Source organism: Anabrus simplex, chromosome 2 (genome assembly GCF_040414725.1).
Source record: "Anabrus simplex isolate iqAnaSimp1 chromosome 2, ASM4041472v1, whole genome shotgun sequence".
Taxonomy (NCBI): Eukaryota; Metazoa; Arthropoda; class Insecta; order Orthoptera; family Tettigoniidae; genus Anabrus; species Anabrus simplex.
Genome location: NC_090266.1, coordinates 1196358104 through 1196376348, shown reverse-complemented (window position 1 = coordinate 1196376348; position 18245 = coordinate 1196358104). Strand labels below are relative to the sequence as shown.

Sequence of the window (18245 nt, the reverse complement as noted above, 5' to 3'; positions counted from 1 at the left end):
GTGAAAACTATATATTGCTCCTCGCGTGTAGAGGTGTCTCAGCTCGTAGTTGGCTGCTCTCCATTCCTTGATGATTATGGCTGGGATGCAGGAAATCTCTGGATCTATTTCTGCTGTTTTCTATTGTTGCGCTTCTATGAACGTTTTACAGGCTTGGGGGAGACAACACATTGCGAGTGGTCGTCAGGTCCTCTATGAAAGATGTAGTTCCTGCCATCTGGTATACAAGTTGGTTTGGGGCAAACTTAGATACAGGGAGTTCTTTTAATATATCTGGCTTTGACACCATCTAAAGCTTTAAGACTTTCATATTTCAGATATGGCCATGTTATTTCTAAAGCATATGACGCCACAGGGGCGACTCTGAGTCAGAACAGTGATATTGTGGTCCTGAGTGAGAGAAATTTAAGATTGTGGATGTCAATCGTGGGTTTCTTTCTTTTGCAGCGGTAGTCCTCTCCTCAACATGCTTCATACAAATGAGCCCCGTGACCTGTGGTGTCACCCCTAAATAATTATAGTCTCTGATTCCTACAGAGGAGTGTGTCACTTGCTGCAGCTTTCCTCCTTTAGGAAACTTCATGACCTTAATTTTATTCTGGTTTATGTGCATGTTGTTATCATGAGATCCAGTGCCAGGCATCTTAGCAGACATCTACCTTGACCACTTAGAACACACAAAAATCAAAATGAAAATACAAGTTTCAATTTTTTTTTTAGAAGTGGCTTAACGTCGCACAGACACAGATAGGTCTTATAGTAACGATGGGCTAGGAAAGGCCTAGAAGAGGGAAGAAAGCGGCCGTGGCCTTAATTAAGGTATAGCCACAGCATTTTACTGGTGTGAAAATGCGAAACCAAGGAAAATCATCTTCAGGGCTGCCAACACTGGGGCTCGAACCCACTAACTCCTGGATGCACACTCACAGCTGTGCGCCCCTAACCGCATAGCCAACTCGTCCGGTAGGTTTAAGTCTATGGATACGCGATGTTGACGACACGTTCATCATCATCATCATCATACACCAACGTTTCAGCAACAGTAAAAATATTTTGCAATACGTCAACTCAATAGATCAAAACATAAAATCCAGAGCAGAAGATGAAATCAATAAGTCCATACATTTTTTAGACATTATCATCACACGAAAAGACAATACCTTCGAATACCTCATTTATAGGAAGCCAACCTCTTCAACAAACACAATCAACAACAACACGTTACATCCCAACACTAAAAAAATGGGAAACCTACTATAGTTTAATACTTCGAGCGTTTAAAATACCCCTCACAACTAAAGCCCTCAATAAAGAATACAATTTATATGGAACACAGCCAAGTTCAATGGGTTTAACATAGAAATGGTCAATCATACATACATACATACATACATACATACATACATCATTATAGACCATTATGCCTTTCAGCGTTCAGTCTGTAAGCCCCTGTGAATTTACTAAATGTTGCCACAATCCTCTATTTGCAACTAGTGCTACGGCTTCATTTAGTTCTATACCTCTTATCTTTAAACTGTTAGAAATTGAGTCTAACATTTGTCATCTTTGTCTCCCTCTACTTCTCTTACTCTCCATAACAAAGTCCATTATTCTCCTAGGTAACCTCCATTCGCCTCACATGACCCCACCACCGAAGCCAGTTTATGCGTACAGCTTCATCCATCGAGTTCATTCCTCAATTAGCCTTTATCTTCTCATTCCGAGTACCCTCCTGCCATTGTTCCCACCTGTTTGTACCAGAAATCATTCTTGCTACTTTCATGTCTGTTACTTCTAACTTATGAATAAGGTATCCTGAGTCCACCCAGCTTTCGCTCCCGTAAAGCAAAGTTGGTCTGAAAACAGACCGATGTAAAGATAGTTTTGTCTGGGAGCCGACTTCCTTCTTACAAAATACTGTTGATCGCAACTGCGAGCTCACTGCATTAGCTTTACGACACCTTGATTCAATCTCACTTACTATATTACCATCCTGGGAGAACACACAACCTACATACTTGAAATTATCCACCTGTTCTAGCCTTGTATCACCAATCTGACATTCAATTCTGTTGAATTTCTTACCTACTGACATCAATTTAGTCTTCGAGAGGCTGATTTTCATACCATACTCATTGCACCTACTTTCAAGTTCCAAGATATTACATTGCAGGCTTTTCGCACAATCTGCCATTAAGACCAAGTTATCAGCATAGGCCAAACTGCTTACTACATTTCCACCTAACTGAATCCCTCCCTGCCATTTTATACCTTTCAGCAGATGATCCATGTAAACTACGAACAGCAAAGGTGAAAGATTACAGCCTTGTCTAACCCCTGTAAGTACTCTGAACCAAGAACTCATTATACCATCAATTCTCACTGTCAACATAAATGCCTTTGATTGATCGATTTTCATAATCTACCTTTAATTCCATAATCCCCAGTCTGGCGAACATCTTTTCCCTCGGTACCCTGTCATATGCTTTCTCTAGATCTACGAAACAAATACACAGCTGCCTATTCCTCTCATAGCATTTTTCAATTACCTGGCGCATACTGGAAATCTGATCCTGACAGCCTCTCTGTGGTCTGAAACCACACTGGTTTTCATCCAATTTCCTCTCAACGACTGATCGCACCCTCCCTTCCAAGATGCCAGTGAATACTTTGCCTAGTACACTTATCAATGAGATACCTCGATAGTTGTTGCAATCCTTCCTGTTCCCTTGCTTATAGATAGGTGCAATTACTGCTTTTGCCCAATCTGAAGGTACCTTACCAACACTCCACGCTAATTTTACTACTCTATGAAGCCATTTCATCCCAGCCTTCCCACTATACTTCACCATTTCAGGTCTAATTTCATCTATTCCTGCTGCCTTATGACAATGGAGTTTATTTACCATCCTTTCCACTTCCTCAAGCGTAATTTCACCAACATCATTTTCCTCCTCCCAATGAGCTTGGCTGTTCACAACACCACCAGGATGGATTTCCTTTTACATTGAGAAGATGTTCAAAATATTCCCTCCACCTCTCCAGTGATTCCCTGGGATCTATTATGACTTCACCTGAATTACCCAAAACACAGTTCATTTCCTTTTTCCCTCCCTTCCTAAGATTCTTTATTACTGTCCAGAAAGGTTTCCCTGCTGCTTGACCTAGCCTTTCTGGGTTATTACCAAAATCTTCCCACGACTTCTTTTTGGATTCAACAACTATTTGTTTCACTCCGTTTCCTTCATTGATGTACAATTCCCTGTCTGCATCAGCCCTTGTTTGGACCCATTTCTGATAAGCCTTCTTTTTACGTTTACAAGCTGCTCTCACTTCATCATTCCACCAAGATGTTAGCTTTATCCCATCATTACACACAGTTATTCCTAGGCATTCCCTTGCTGTTACTACTACAGCATCCCTGTATGCCACCCACTCTCCTTCTATACCCTGAACCTGCTTACTGTCCACTGTTTAGAACTTCTCACTAATTATATCCATGTACTTCTGTCTAATTTCCTCGTCCTGGAGATTTTCTACCCTTATTCGTTTGCAGACAGATTTCACTTTGTCTATCCTATGCCTACAGATGCTTAGTTCACCAGAAATCAGATAATGCCCGTTTCATCGAAAAAACCTGAAAAACCCGTACATTCCTTACAGATTTCCTGAATTCGAAGTTGGTTAAGATATAGTCTAATATGGATCTGGTACCCCTACCCTCCTATGTGTAGCGATGAATAACCTTATGCTTGAAAGATGTATTCGTAACTGCTAAACACATACTAGCACAGAAGTCCAGCAGACACTTACCATTCCTATTAGCTTCCATATCTTCCCACATTTATATCCTTCATATCCTTCAGTTCTATTTCCAACTCTCGGACTGAAAACGCCCATTAGCACTATCCTATCCTTGCTGTTCCCCCTGACTATGATGTCACTCAATACTTCATAAAACTTGTCAATTTCATCCTCATTACACCCTCTCATGGTGAATACTTGAGACAATTCTCATCCTAATTCCTTGAACTACCAAATCTACCCCCATCATTCGTGCCTTTACATGCTTAACTGAAAGTATGTTGTGTGCAATAGTATTTCTGATGAACAGCCCTACCGCAGACTCTGCCCTTCTATTTTAAACGCTCGTCAAGTACACTTTATAATCTCCTATCTCTTCCTCGTTATCTCCCCTATTACTTACTCCTAGCACATCCAGATGCATCCTCTTTGCTGACTCAGCCAGTTCTACTTTTTCTCTTCCATAAGACCCATCAATATTGATTGCTCCCCACGAAATTCAATTCGTTCGCCAAGTTGTTTCCAAGAAGTCCCTTGCCTGTCAAATGGGAGTGGGACTCTGTTACTCCCATAGGTCCGAGGCTTGCTTAAAATATTCTGAGCTCTGTAAATTCATGAAGCAGGATGCTACCCTACTTACACATAGTCCACGTGAGGATTTCTCCTCTAACAGGTTAGGGACCCACCGGTGGATTGTATAGCCCTAGCCGCCTGAGCACAAGTCGGGCCATGGCACAGAATATGTCCGAGATGCCCACTCCCATTCCGTAGCAACTGGTATCCCAACTCTCAGGACCACTTACTAGACCACTCAGCCGTTTTATACTTTTATACTTTTTACTTTATACTTCAGTTCACACAAACTTCACAACTAAGACACTTTTTTTTTTTCTTTTTTCTTTTTATAATAAACACTCAATCCACGAATATCAACCCCTAAAGAGAAGCAACAAGACCACAACAAAAGTCACAATGACCTTGTGAAGTCCCCTCTTCAAACCTACACAGCGACAGGCGGCAAGATTTTACATAATTTTAATCACCATAAAGCAACATTCAGACAACGGATCATACAATATCTTACGAAAACGCTACCCAATTTTTTCCCAAGGTGACCCTCAAGTCCATGAAGATTGCAGTAAGAGCACGCACATTGGATATTACAGACTAAATAACCCAAACCAACGAATGTCATCACAAGTTTTTAAAGCATATCAATCATGTTTTCATCAAATGTACAATAATTGTAAACTTACCATTTTTTTTAGACAGTGCAATTGTATTCAAGCTAAATGTTTTTATATACAGGACATGTAACCACAATTCATTGGTCATAACAATTCACAGAGCCGGATGTTTCTACAGTATATATAATACACCTAAAGTTTTTTAGTTAAAACAATTCATGTCAGCTTAACAATTTTAAGTATTTTATTACTAAACAAAACTCACAATCCTGGCTATTTTGATCTTAGGTAAGAGAAACAGTGGCTGAAGATGCCTAAAATATAGGCAAAACCTGTCCTACTTAAGAGGTATCAATAATGTAAAAATATTTATGTAAATCAATAAAAAACATAATATAGTGAAAAGGTGGACTCTCAAAAAAACATTCTTTTAGAAAGATATACATTGCTCATTACGCACCTAACGATGAGATTTATAACTTGTAATAAGGAAGATTTTACCGCTTTCAATGGGTGGTTGGAAAGTTTTAAAAAGACATCAGATAGTGTTTAAGGAGGTCTGTGAAGAGTCTGGAGACGTTGCTGAGGAAATATTGGCAGACTGGACTTCAAGAATTGGCTCTCTGATTAAAGGCTATGAACCCTGGAACATAGTTAATGGTGATGAAATCGGACTATTTTTCCGAGCACCACCTAGTAAAACATTATCTCTGAAAGGGGAAAGATAAATAGGTGAGAAACTTTCCAAAGAGAGATTGACAGATTTTTATGTGGTTTTCTTTTTGGGCAACTTGAAAAGCCATTTGTTATAGGAAAAGCAGCAAAACCTCGATGGTTCAAGAACATTTAAAGAGTCTACCTGTCGACTGGAGATCCAATAAGAGGGCATAGATGACGTCACACATAATGGAAAAATGGTTGGTGTCATTCAACTAGAGAAAGAAGCAACAAAATAGGAACGTAATTCTATTTCTCGACAATGCTATATTCCATCCAGTGATACAGCTTTCTAACATTAAGCTCACATGGTTCTCTCAAAATAATTCTAGTGTAACTCAGCCAATGGACCAGGGCATCATTTATTGTTTTAAGATGATGCTGGATGTAGAATGTTAAACAAGTTGTATTTCTTGTAATATTTCTTTCCAAGGAATTGCTTGTTGTACACTTGCTGTTGTTGTTGTAAGTTGTAGTGTAAAATTTTGAAATACTTAAGGTTCGTGTGAATTTGTATATGACAGTGTTGTAATGTTAAGCTAGTAGTAAGCTCAACCTATAGTATTGTAAGCTGTAGTTAAGCACTGGAAATACGTAAGTTTTATGTGAATTTGTATATGATGATGCTGGATTTAGAATGTTAAATTGGTAGTGGTTCTTGTAATATTTTCTTTTCATGGAATTTATTGTTGTACTCTTGCTGTAGTAGTTGTTTTTGTTGCTGTTGGGTAGTTATGTTTCAACTTTACTTTATTATCACACTACTGTAAGTGATCATTGCCACCGGGATATTTCCCAATTGCGATGTATTTGTTAATAATTAAAAATGATTAATTACAGAAAATTGATAAACGTAGAATCAGAGGCTCCTGTCACGGAACTGACTAAGTCTTTCTCTGTGCTCAATGCTGCAAATTGGATTGCAGAAGCAGTAAAAGGGGTGTCGCCGAATACAGTAATACAATGCTTTCACAAGGCCAAGTTTGTTTCACACCCTGACAAAGGAGCCATAATAAACAAAAACAAACTCTTGAACAGTGTAATTATGATAATGCCAGTGTAGAAGATTACAAGACCATTGATCTAGAAGTTGAGACAGAGGCAGCGTTAAAAAAACATCGAAGAGTTCATCACCTACCACCTCCAAGAACAGAGTACAGAAATCGATGGCGATGATGATGAGAACGAATACGATGAAGAAGATGGTTTATGTGATGTGAAATCCTTCCTATATGCCCTATCAGTCATAACGGACAGTCAGTCTTTTTGTTTTTTGCTAGTGAAAAATGACGCAGAATTAGGGGCGAATGCTGGTCATGAAAGTCAGGCTTGCTCATCCATTCGTGAAAGTTGGTGGGGTGGGACATGCATAGTTCTGAATGAATAAAATGTATAAACCCAATAATCGCTAAATCACATGAACATTTTAATCATCGGTTACGTGAACATGCATTCAAACTGGTTACGTCACACCTTCAAGAATGGCCAAAAGAATAACAATCAGACACGTTTTATAATTATTAACAAATCATGACAAGCCAGTGATTATATAATTTAAACAAGTAAACAACTATTTATTAGATCTTCCTACTTGAAAACAAACTCTACTCTGCAGCTTCTCTTTACAAAACCATCAATAACTTCATCGTAGAAAGAGGACTGTAATCTAATTTTTGCAAGCAATCCTTTTTCAATCGACAACGTAGCTAATGATGATAGTCTCTCCTGACCTTGAGTCGATCTGCAATATGTATTAATGCGTCTCAGTGTTGAAAAAGAACGTTCTGCAGAGGTTATAGTAGCAGGAATTGTTGCTACAAGTTTGATGAGCATGAAAATTTCTGGCATACCCATGTACAATTTATTAGTATGCATAAACTGCATTAAGTCTGAAACACTTTTCGCTTTAAAATCAGAAGATGAATACATCACACTTAATTCGGTATTTAAGCGAACATTGTCGAAAAATGACCCATAGGTCTTTTCTAGGGTAGTAACATCACTGTCTGGAAACCTATTTCTGTGCTTCTCAAACAAATCACAATCCAACAGCGAAAAGAACACAAATTTCTTTATGCATTTAAAACTCTCTCCTATTTGGACAAGTACATTGTCAATAATTTCATTGAATAGACGTTTGTATTTTGATTTTTCTGGTTGATCACTAATTCTTTGATTTTTAGAGCACGGCCGTCCTCCATAAACATCAATTTCAGTATCATGTCCATACAAACTATCAAAGTCTTCATCTCTCATAGAGTGGATATTTAAAAAGAGCTCCTCAACCTTCTTGCCACAGTACTGAATATCCCGACTTTTTGTTTGTAAAATATTGAACACAGTATCGGAGAATGAAAAAATCTTGGAGAACACTGCCAGCAGAAATCCAGTGTTGAACTTAAGTAAGAAGAACAAAAATCCCTGTGCTTTCAACGTAGTGCCTTCATCCCAGTCGCCTGAAGTATCCTGTACATGTTGAAAGAATTTCACCAGCGTATCATAATATTCCTTCACAGTATTAATAAGACGTGAAGCAAAATTCCATCTCGTTGGTACTACTGTTGGCAACTTCTTCTGAACAAAATCTCGAAGAGCAGCTGTTCTCTTCGTAGACTTTGAAAAAAAAAAAAAAAGCAGCAAGTCCTGACATTGTTTGGAAGAAAATTGTACATTCTTTGATTTTTGAAGCAGACTGCTGTAGTGTTAAATTCAATAGGTGGCTATAACAATGCACAAATGTCGCATATGGATACTGGTCTTGAAGTAGTTTATTAAGCCCATTCACATGACCGGCTAAGACAGCAGCACCGTCATATGTTTGAGCCACAATCTTTTTTTTTTTTTTTTTTGCTAGGGGCTTTACGTCGCACTGACACAGATAGGTCTTATGGCGACGATGGGATAGGAAAGGCCTAGGAGTTGGAAGGAAGCGGCCGTGGCCTTAATTAAGGTACAGCCCCAGCATTTGCCTGGTGTGAAAATGGGAAACCACGGAAAACCATTTTCAGAGCTGCCGATAGTGGGATTCGAACCTACTATCTCCCGGATGCAAGCTCACAGCCGTGCGCCTCAACGCGCACGGCCAACTCGCCCGGTGAGCCACAATCTTTTCCTCACAACTGAACTCTTTTAAAATAGCACGAACATGATTTAAGAGGGCTCCAGCAGTGCGATCTTTACTAACGTCAGCAAAACCAAGAAACCTTTCTTGAATTTCACCACTTTCATGTACAAAACGGAGTAAAGTAGAGAGTTGTGACTTATTAATAATATCGGACGTTTCGTCTAACATTATTACCACAAAAGTTGCTTGTTTGAGCTCTCCTTTATTCTTCTCACAATTTCTGAACTTATTTCTGCTATTAAATCATTTTGGATTGCAGACGACGTCCCTCTAAAAATGGTTGAGTCTTTCAAATGAGCTGCTAGAAGAGGATCATATTCACTTATAATTTGTAGAAGTTCGATGTAATTCCCTCTGTTTACGGAAGTTGGAGACACGTCATGTCCGCGAAATGGTAGTTCCTGTTTTGCTAAAAAACACACTGCATCGATCAGTCATTTAAGTATGTCACGATTTTTCTTTACCTTTTCATTATGAAGTTGGTCACTGATGCGTTTCTGTTCATCCAGCTGGTGGTCGATCCTTGTACGCCCAAAGCTATTTAACTGCAAGAAACACTTCATATGGTTTGCAGATTTCTCATGTCTTGTAATGGACAGTGTCAGAGTGTTCAAAATGCCAAAGCAACTTTTACACCATACACCGTTATCAGCAAAAAATAGTAAACACGACCAGCAAAACAGTCTATTCAGTTTCTTGGACCCTGTCAACCAGTGCGTATTATTATATTGAGATACAGAGAACGAACGTACATATTCTCTATTTTTCTTCCTGTGCCGTGTCTTTAAATCTGGCAGCGCCGGACAGGGCCTGCCATTCTTAATAATGTCTGTTTTCTCTTGGATAGTCCTCCGAGAAAATGGATTTGATAACAAGCTGTCAATAATGCACGGTTCGGAACCCATTGCAGTACGTCAAATCATTCAGAATAGATGATCAGGAACTTACAGTACACTACTCACTGACACAACACACTAGCTCTGTAGCTCTCAGACCAGAGCTTCCAACTACATATTACAAACGTAACAGCTTGCAACCGGCCTTGGAGAGAAGAAATCTGCGCGCGCATACATTTCTCGCTGTGTTGACAGCTCCGCTGAAGCTCTTAAGACACGAGCAAGCCTCGCTGGACTCGCCAAGATATATGCAACATGCGATTTGTATAATGCAGTTCTATTACAGATACGGTACATATTCTAATTTTTTTAACTCGCCTGCTTTAGAAAAATATTGCGCTTGCGCAGCAAGCGTAGCATGCTCGGAGAAATCGCCCCTGCGCAGAATTGTTTGACATTATTTTCCACGCGCGCATTTTAATTGAGAACTGTGTCCAGCAAACAATTCTGGATTACTGGAAGAAGTATATGACAGTACTATACAGTACTGGTGTTATTTCTATAAAACATGTACACTAATGTATTAAATAAGTATGTACTGCACTACAGTGGCAAAGTTCTAAGCAAGAACAAATTTGTGTTAGTGCTGATGAACTAGTGTATGTAAGTGTGTGATTAGTGTCATTACTGTGTCTACTACAGCACAAAACCATATAAATCTACTGCTGGATTATCCTATGGAGATATGTTCATATGAATTTTATTTTATTCTTAACCCTGGAATTCTGCATATAGCGGAAAAAATTCTGGTCCCTTGGGTTTCCGCTGAGGACAGGTTTTACTGTAAATGCAAATTTAAGTTTGTTTCTTATCCATAACAACTGTGATTGGGATGTTGATATTTTAGCCAAAGTTGTTGTGGGTTTCGTAGTAGGCAATGTACTGATGCCTGGTTTGACCCTCTCCCGACTTCATCATCATCATCATCATCATCATCATCATCATCACAAACCCAGACACGCAGGTCACCCCTGGGCATCAACTTGATAGACTTGCACCAGGGCCCTCTGGAGGCGATAAGACATTACATCATGTGAGGATGACATTCCAAGGAAGGAATATACAGTACATTTAGGTGGTGATATTATGCCATGCAAACCTAATATTTGGATAATAAATAGCACTCATCACCAGCTCTACTCTATGTCAATGTTTCCATTAAGATGAATCTTCTAGCCATCCTGAAGATTGCGGTAAATCCTACAGCTAAGAAGAGGAGGAGAATCTCGTAACAAAAGGAAGGAGAAATCTAGAGGAAGGGTCAGTTGCCCTCCTACAGACACCTATGAAACAAATTACTTACTGGTAAAGTGGTAGAAGCCCACTCCAAATCCTTTCAAATCCTTCATAAAATACTGTACAAGAAAACACTGCAAATAGTTTAACACTAGAAATAATTATGCAAACATTTCTGATAACTATCCTCCTAGGTTGTTGGTGCCATTGAGATTTTAGAGCAAAGAACATAAAACTCAAAGACCCCCATGTATTTGAAGGTATATAAATATTGTCAGATAAATAATGTTTTAAGGTGTGTTGGTAGCAGTGTAGCAAGATTTGTTTTGAAGCTAGAAATATGTTCAATTTTTTAAGACAAGAAAGAGGGTGCGACACTTGCATTTACGTACTGAAAAAAATGTGACCCTATCTTATAGAAGTCTATGAGGTTCTAGTTAAAATTAGAACCGTTCAGATCAATTAAAATCATGAAAAAGAGCATCTCATGTATGTGGAGTATTCAACCAAAGATAACATGTTCCATCAAATCAGAACTTCAACTGAATATTTAAGTCGGAAACGGTTAACGAGGATAGCTCCTCATAAAGTAGTTACATTCAGGACCCAAACCCTCATGGGTGTCTAGGTTATTTAGAAATGCAAACTAGATCAATAATATGTTTATTATGAAATGATTTATGTTTCATAAGATTTTAAGGTGCCCACATTTTTCCTGAGCCAGTAAGTAAACCAAGAAATGAGAAAATTACTGTTAAATAAAATGCTTAGGCATGGACTGAGAAATAATCCATTTTTAACTCACCTCACAGTGATCATTCCATTCAACACAATCTAGTAACTTGGGCAGCTGATCAGGAACATGTTGCAGGAATTCGTAGCGCAATCCCCATATTGTCTTTCTTTCCTGTTCATGCATTTCATGGAGAGGGTCTTTCTCTGTCATAAGATGTTCCTCAAGGTAGTTCTTTGCCTGAGCTGGCTGCATCTGAACCTCTGGGGTTGGGCAGCTGTTGAGAGCAGCATACTCTAGTACCTTATCTTGAGAAGGATACATTAATGTTCTCTCAGCATGATACCTGTACAGAAACATGAAATATACTATAACAGAAAGGAAAAGTTTAAATTCGCAAGAATTCAGGCAGTTTGATTTGTGAGCACATATTGTACCAAACAACACGAACAAGATTTAAGTCCTGTAAGCAATTTTTAAAAAAATCTAAAATAAAATTTATATATATATATACACACAAACACACGCCACTGGACAAGGACCACTAAAACTGTATCCTATTAGATGCACAATTTATACACATAAGTGATAGCCTGTACATGAATCATGAGATTTATTAACTTTTTTTTTACGAATTGTTTTACGGTCTTATGGTGTTGTCTTATGGTGACAATGGGATAGGAAAGGGCTAGGAGTGAGAAGGAAGCAGCTGTGGCCTTAATTATGGTAAGCCCCAGCATTCGTCTGGTGTGAAAATGGGCAACCATGGAAAACCATCTCAAGGGCTGCCGACAGCGGGGTTCGTACCCACTATCTCCCGGATGTAAGCACACAGCTGCATGCCGCTAACCGCACAGCCAACTCGGCTGGTATGAGAATTATTAGCTTGAGACTAAATAAATTAGGTATCAAATTAGAATCCATCCCCAAAATTAGTTCATAACAGTATATTCTTAAAGAGAAAAGTAAGAGATGTAAATTAAGAAGGTAATTTACTTTCCAATGTTGGTGGTGCTGAGTAGCAGAACAGGAAAAATGTGTATTCACTTGGATTACATAAGTAAATTTTAAGAGGCATAGCAAAGTGACGTATAAGGAAAAATATTCAATGACAGTAGTTCTCAGAGAACATTTCAATATGAGAATTAAGGAAAACAACAAAAGAATATAAAACTCTAATGGATATATTTGGAGATGATATTCTTTTGAAGTCATGAGATTTGTCTTCAGAAATTCATTCTTGATTCATAAAAGCAAACAAGCTTGGGATTTATCATAATGGTTGGTTTTGTAAGGCACAAAGTTTCAAGTGGAGTCCTAACTACTGGGATGTGACTTGTGGAACAGTTCCTACTATGATTACAATCATTAGTGTGAGTGCAGCACCACATCTGGTATTCTCTGGGAGTAAACTGTTGCTCAGGAACCAATTGTTGGTTTGGAAGGTGTGGGGAGGACAGAGGAACAGATCTGCATGTGTGCTCGTTTGCAGCTGCAGTAGTGGAGCGGATCTGCTAGTAATGTGGTAAGTGCTGTTTTACACACATGAAGGAGAACATATGAACTATTCTCATTTATTGTTATTGTTTAAATTGTATATTACTGGAACACTGTCAGGAAAGCCGTCTGATCCCTGGCATTTTTTGAATTATGTAAAGGAAAGAAATCTGCAAGATGTAAGCTGTGTGGTACTGTTTATTCCACAGATGGTTAAACAATTAATCTAATGAACGATGTGAAAAAGGGCCCACAAGAAAAAAGAAAGATTTAGGCCACTCTTGGGATCTCTTCGTGGCAACTGATATGCAACCTTTGCAAACTGCGGAGGACAAAGTATTTAAATTCTGTACGTAAATTAAACCCATGACACACACTTACATCACACTACACTTTGTCAAATAAGTAATATAAATGTGTCATGTTTTATGTTATAGAAAAGCCTGGTTATGTTTAGAATATCTAGGTTGGAACAATAATATGTCATACCCTCTGTGATGTGTTTCAGATACATATGCCACAGCTTTATGCAGAAATATGGGTGGACATACCTAGCGATGTGTATAAAACCAACCATGTCGCATTAACAGCTGATTGTCAGTCCTCTAACAGACGCGACTATTAAAGAGCTCCCTGGAATAATGTTTTAAGTGCCACATTTTGTCAAAGCAATGTTTCAATGGAATAAAGTTGTTTATCTGTAACCTTGTGTACTACTGCATCCTTGTAGCAGTACGTGAACTACAAGTCCATACAATCGTTGCTCAAACGTTGATATGCGTGGATTAATATGGGATATCTGCACAAGAAGGCCGATTCCTCCGAGATACACGTGTCTCCAGGCATATTGAAAATGTTAAACAGAGGCAAGAAGGGGACCATAAACGTTAAAAGAATGGAAGGATAACAAAAGGAAGGTTCTGAAAAGCAGCGGAAAGTCATATACAAACAGAAATGGTGTTGTTAGAGATGAGAAATCAAAACCTAACCCAGTAATTAGAATAATGTTGTTTATCACTTATCCTTTATTTTCAGTGGCTTTCCCTAGGCATATTAAGTTATTCTGAAAATTATACACATAATTCATAAGATACGCATATGTAAATACAAGTAATGTCATTTCTGACACCTTACCCTCTTTATTTCAAGCTAGAGTATGTAAATGTAAAGCTGCTATACTACAGTGTCACACTCTCACACCAGAACAAAAGGAAAGGGAATTTTTAGCATTCTATAAAATGTCATATGATGAACAAAACAGCTTTTATAGCACACAAATGCATGGAAATCCAACTGATAACGCAAAGGGTACAAGAGTCTGTTTCCAAGAGGCACAGTACCTTTAACTATTTCATTAGCATTGAACAAGGTAAAGGTATTCTGATTTGTTAGAAGGTGCTTTGCGATGTGTATGCTGTTACACCCAGATGACTTCAGGTTATACAGAACAAACTGAAATCAAATTCAGATCTGAAAAACCAGTGAGGCACGCAGTATAACAGACCTCACAGAATACCTGATGATAATAAAGAATTAATTCAACTGTACATCTAGTCATTCCCACTACAAGATAGTCATTACAGTAGTGACAAAACTTGAAAGGCAATATCTACTTGCAGAACTATCAGTAAAGAAAATGCACAATTTTTTTAATGGAAAGATACACTGAGACTAATATTATGCTTCATCTGCATAGAGAAGTTTTTCATACTGACCTCAATTTAAAGTTTGGAGAGCCACGGTCGGATATATGTGCCACTTGTGAACGGTATTTTGTTAGGATTGTTAATGCAGATAATGAAAAAGATAAACTGTCTACACAATGAATGTTCTGCACACCAAAGCAAAGCTGAAATGTCTCATAGTAGGGTGACAGAATATAGTGAAGCTGAAAAAGTATGTCAGTCTTTAGTTGTTTTACATGTCGACTCGCAGCAGGTGTTAGTGTTATATACTCCTACATTGTGTAACAGTAATGTATTTTATCAATGACAGTATGCTAGTTACAACTTCTGGGTTCATGATGCCCATTGTGACAAGGCAACAATGTTTCTGTAGCATGAAACAGAGGCCAAGCGTGGATCTTCTGAAATTGTATCATGTATACTGAAATATGTACTAGACACCTTCAAACTTCTTCAAAATGGCACTGAAAGACAGCTGATAATCTGGTCTGACAGATGTGTAGGACAGAATAACTGGAAATTACTTAGTTTGCTATACTATCTGATACAACTGAAATACTTCACCGAGGTCAATCAGAAATTTTTGTTCAGTAGTCACAGATTTCTACCATATGATCGCAACTTTGCTCTCATTGAGCAAATGAAAAAAACAGCTATGATGTATGTTCCATTCGACTGGGTTGAACTCATTACTCAGGCTTGTCAAAAGAACCCATTCACAGTGTGTTACATGACAAGAACACTTTAAAAACTTCACAACAATGGAAGAAAGTATTCAACAAAATGCAGGGCTGAAAATCACAAAAGTAACGTGGCTTCAAATCTCACATGATGACCCAGAGTCCGTATGCACAAGGATACCACACGATGTTCTTCAACTCTGGATGACATACTCCATCAAGAAACCAGTGAAGAACAGGCCTGCTAAATGTTTATGTCACATGAAACCTTGCCTTCCAACATTCAATTAACTAGGAAGGTTATTATGATCTCCTACCAATCACCCTGGCAAAAAAAAAAAAAGAGGGATCTTGTCTCAATGACAAATTATATACCACATAAAAGTGATAGAAAGTACTTAGACTTGCCTGTGGAATAATGTGTAGTATTACTAAGTGTATGAAAGAAACATTTTGATATTCATGTATGCTTTATCTTAAAATATCTCCCTTAAAGTGTTATCTGTACTTGAACAGTTCATATCATTTGTGTAGCAATTAGTTAATGTCATGGTGTAATTACAACAAGCATAATTTTACGTGAAAAAAACTGACTGAATTGTTTCAATATTATTTTGTAATTAATTCAGTGGTTAACAACATTATGTAAGAATTTAGTTTATTTCTTTGTTTTACATTTATTTTGTGTAGATTAGCATATATGTGTGTTTAAAATCCATTGTCCCTATGATGACAAAAATTCTTTAAAATTAAAAATTTGATGTGCACACAGTTTTCTTCATTTCTCAACATTTTATTAAGTGGCGCTTAGAACATTATTGCAGGGAGCTCTTCAATTATTTAAACCGTGACACCCATTTTGCAGTTAACAAGGAACCGAAATATGCATTTCTTGTGATGTCTGTATTAAGAGGTGCATATACTGTAACCAACCAGCCAGTCATATTTACAAAGTGATTTTGTCTTTGGGGCTCATGGGATGCGCGCCGACTAAAGAAAATGGATAATGCAGGAAATATCACAGTTGCTATCAGAGGTTTCAACATCCAAAATTCACCATACATTTCTCACACTCTAAGCTTGGCACTCGCGAAGACAGAGGCTGTTGCTGCCTTGCTATATCTGTGTTCTGACACTGACATTTTTCAAGCGAGTAGTTCCATTATGTGTGTATGTAATGTCGTTAAGACTTTCCTGCCTGATATTTATAGAAAATAATTATTTACAGTATACCATTATTACTAGGGTCTGGATTTTTAGGTTTTTAATTATTTTATTCCTTGCTAACTAACTGCAGTATTTTAAGTTACTTATCCATTTCATTACCATTAGAGTAAACTACTCTAACCTTATAAAACCTAAAAATAGTTAAATAAGACATTAAAACTTAAAAAAAAACCTAAATGGGCTATTCAAGACAATATTACATTATTTTGAAATAGAAGTACCAAATATTAATGAAAGTGAATGATTTTAAAAAATAAAAATTATGCACGACTTTTTGAAATGACTTCATGGTTTGGAACTGGAAGTGGTTTGTAAGTATAACTCGTGCGAGTGAAACAATGTGATACGATACTATTCCACCAGGGTACACCACAAATCAAGAGGCAGCCCCCTGGTGTTCACTGACCTGTAGCTGGCAAGTACAGAGGCCCTTGCTGCAATGCTTCATCTGTGTTCTGACACTGTGGCATTTTTCAAGTGAGTAGTTCCATTATGTACATTTGTAATGTCATTAAGACTTTCCTGGCCTAACTTGCCAGCTTCAGTGCATCTCTCACTGTGTACGGGCGACTACCGCCAGCTACTGTGCTGTTCACTGTTTAGCTCTATACACATTATTGTGCGAGAGACTAAAATTAATTTACCCTATTAATCAATTATTGAAGGCAGTTTAAGAAGCTTACGCATCTCAGAAGAAGCGATGCGTAAAGGCAAGTCATCTTGAAGTTGGTTGATTCGCCAGTGGATTGGTTAACTATCCGGACTTCACTACAGATGGCAAAATTATATTTTGTCAAGCTGCTAAAAGCAGGTAAGGAATTATATAACAGAGCCAACCTTTGAAGTGGATTATCAGTAACTGCCCTCTGCCCCCGAGAAAAATTTCGAGTCAAGTCCAAAGCATGCCGCTTCCTTCTCAATAATGATACCCCTTTTGCCCTTCCCTCTAGCAATCTATTCTTAGGTATACCGTATTACACAATAACATTTGCACACAACCTGTTAGTACTGTCATAAAACATTCCTTGTAGCTTGTTTCTCACGAAGTGGCTGCTTTCCAGTGTAGTTTTCCTTGAAGCATCCTTCCCACTGTGATGACATTTTCATCTTCTCAACCATAAGCGATTCCAGTGCAGATGTGCTTAATGTAGGCCTCACTTCTTTCTCATTCTTTCTGTCACCTGTCAGGTACACTTAACACAGCAAATACAACTTTACTGAAGGATTTATAGTGGAGAAGAGCAGTGCCCGAGCTCCTTCATTCACAATGAATTTTACAACGCTTATAAGTAGCAAAATAAGTCACGATCGAATAAGCATCGTTGCCAACTCACAAGCATTGAAACAAGGACGATTTAGGAGAAATGATTTAACATTTTCCCTTCTTTTCTTTTATCCATAGAAAATTACTCTTTCGTGATAATGTCAGCTTTCCGTAATAATTTCCCCTTTAACCGTA

General features: G+C 38.1%; 1 protein-coding gene across 3 annotated transcripts in view; it reads right to left on the bottom strand.

Moving 5' to 3' along the window:
- Positions 1–18245, bottom strand: part of Pi3K92E (phosphatidylinositol 3-kinase 92E) — a 344498-nt gene that overhangs the window by 143953 nt on the left and 182300 nt on the right. For all 3 annotated transcript variants that reach the window (XM_067142174.2, XM_067142173.2, XM_067142175.2), the window contains exon 10: positions 11770–12043. In XM_067142174.2, the coding sequence (XP_066998275.1) occupies positions 11770–12043 (274 nt within the window). The remainder of the gene's footprint in view (positions 1–11769; positions 12044–18245) is intronic.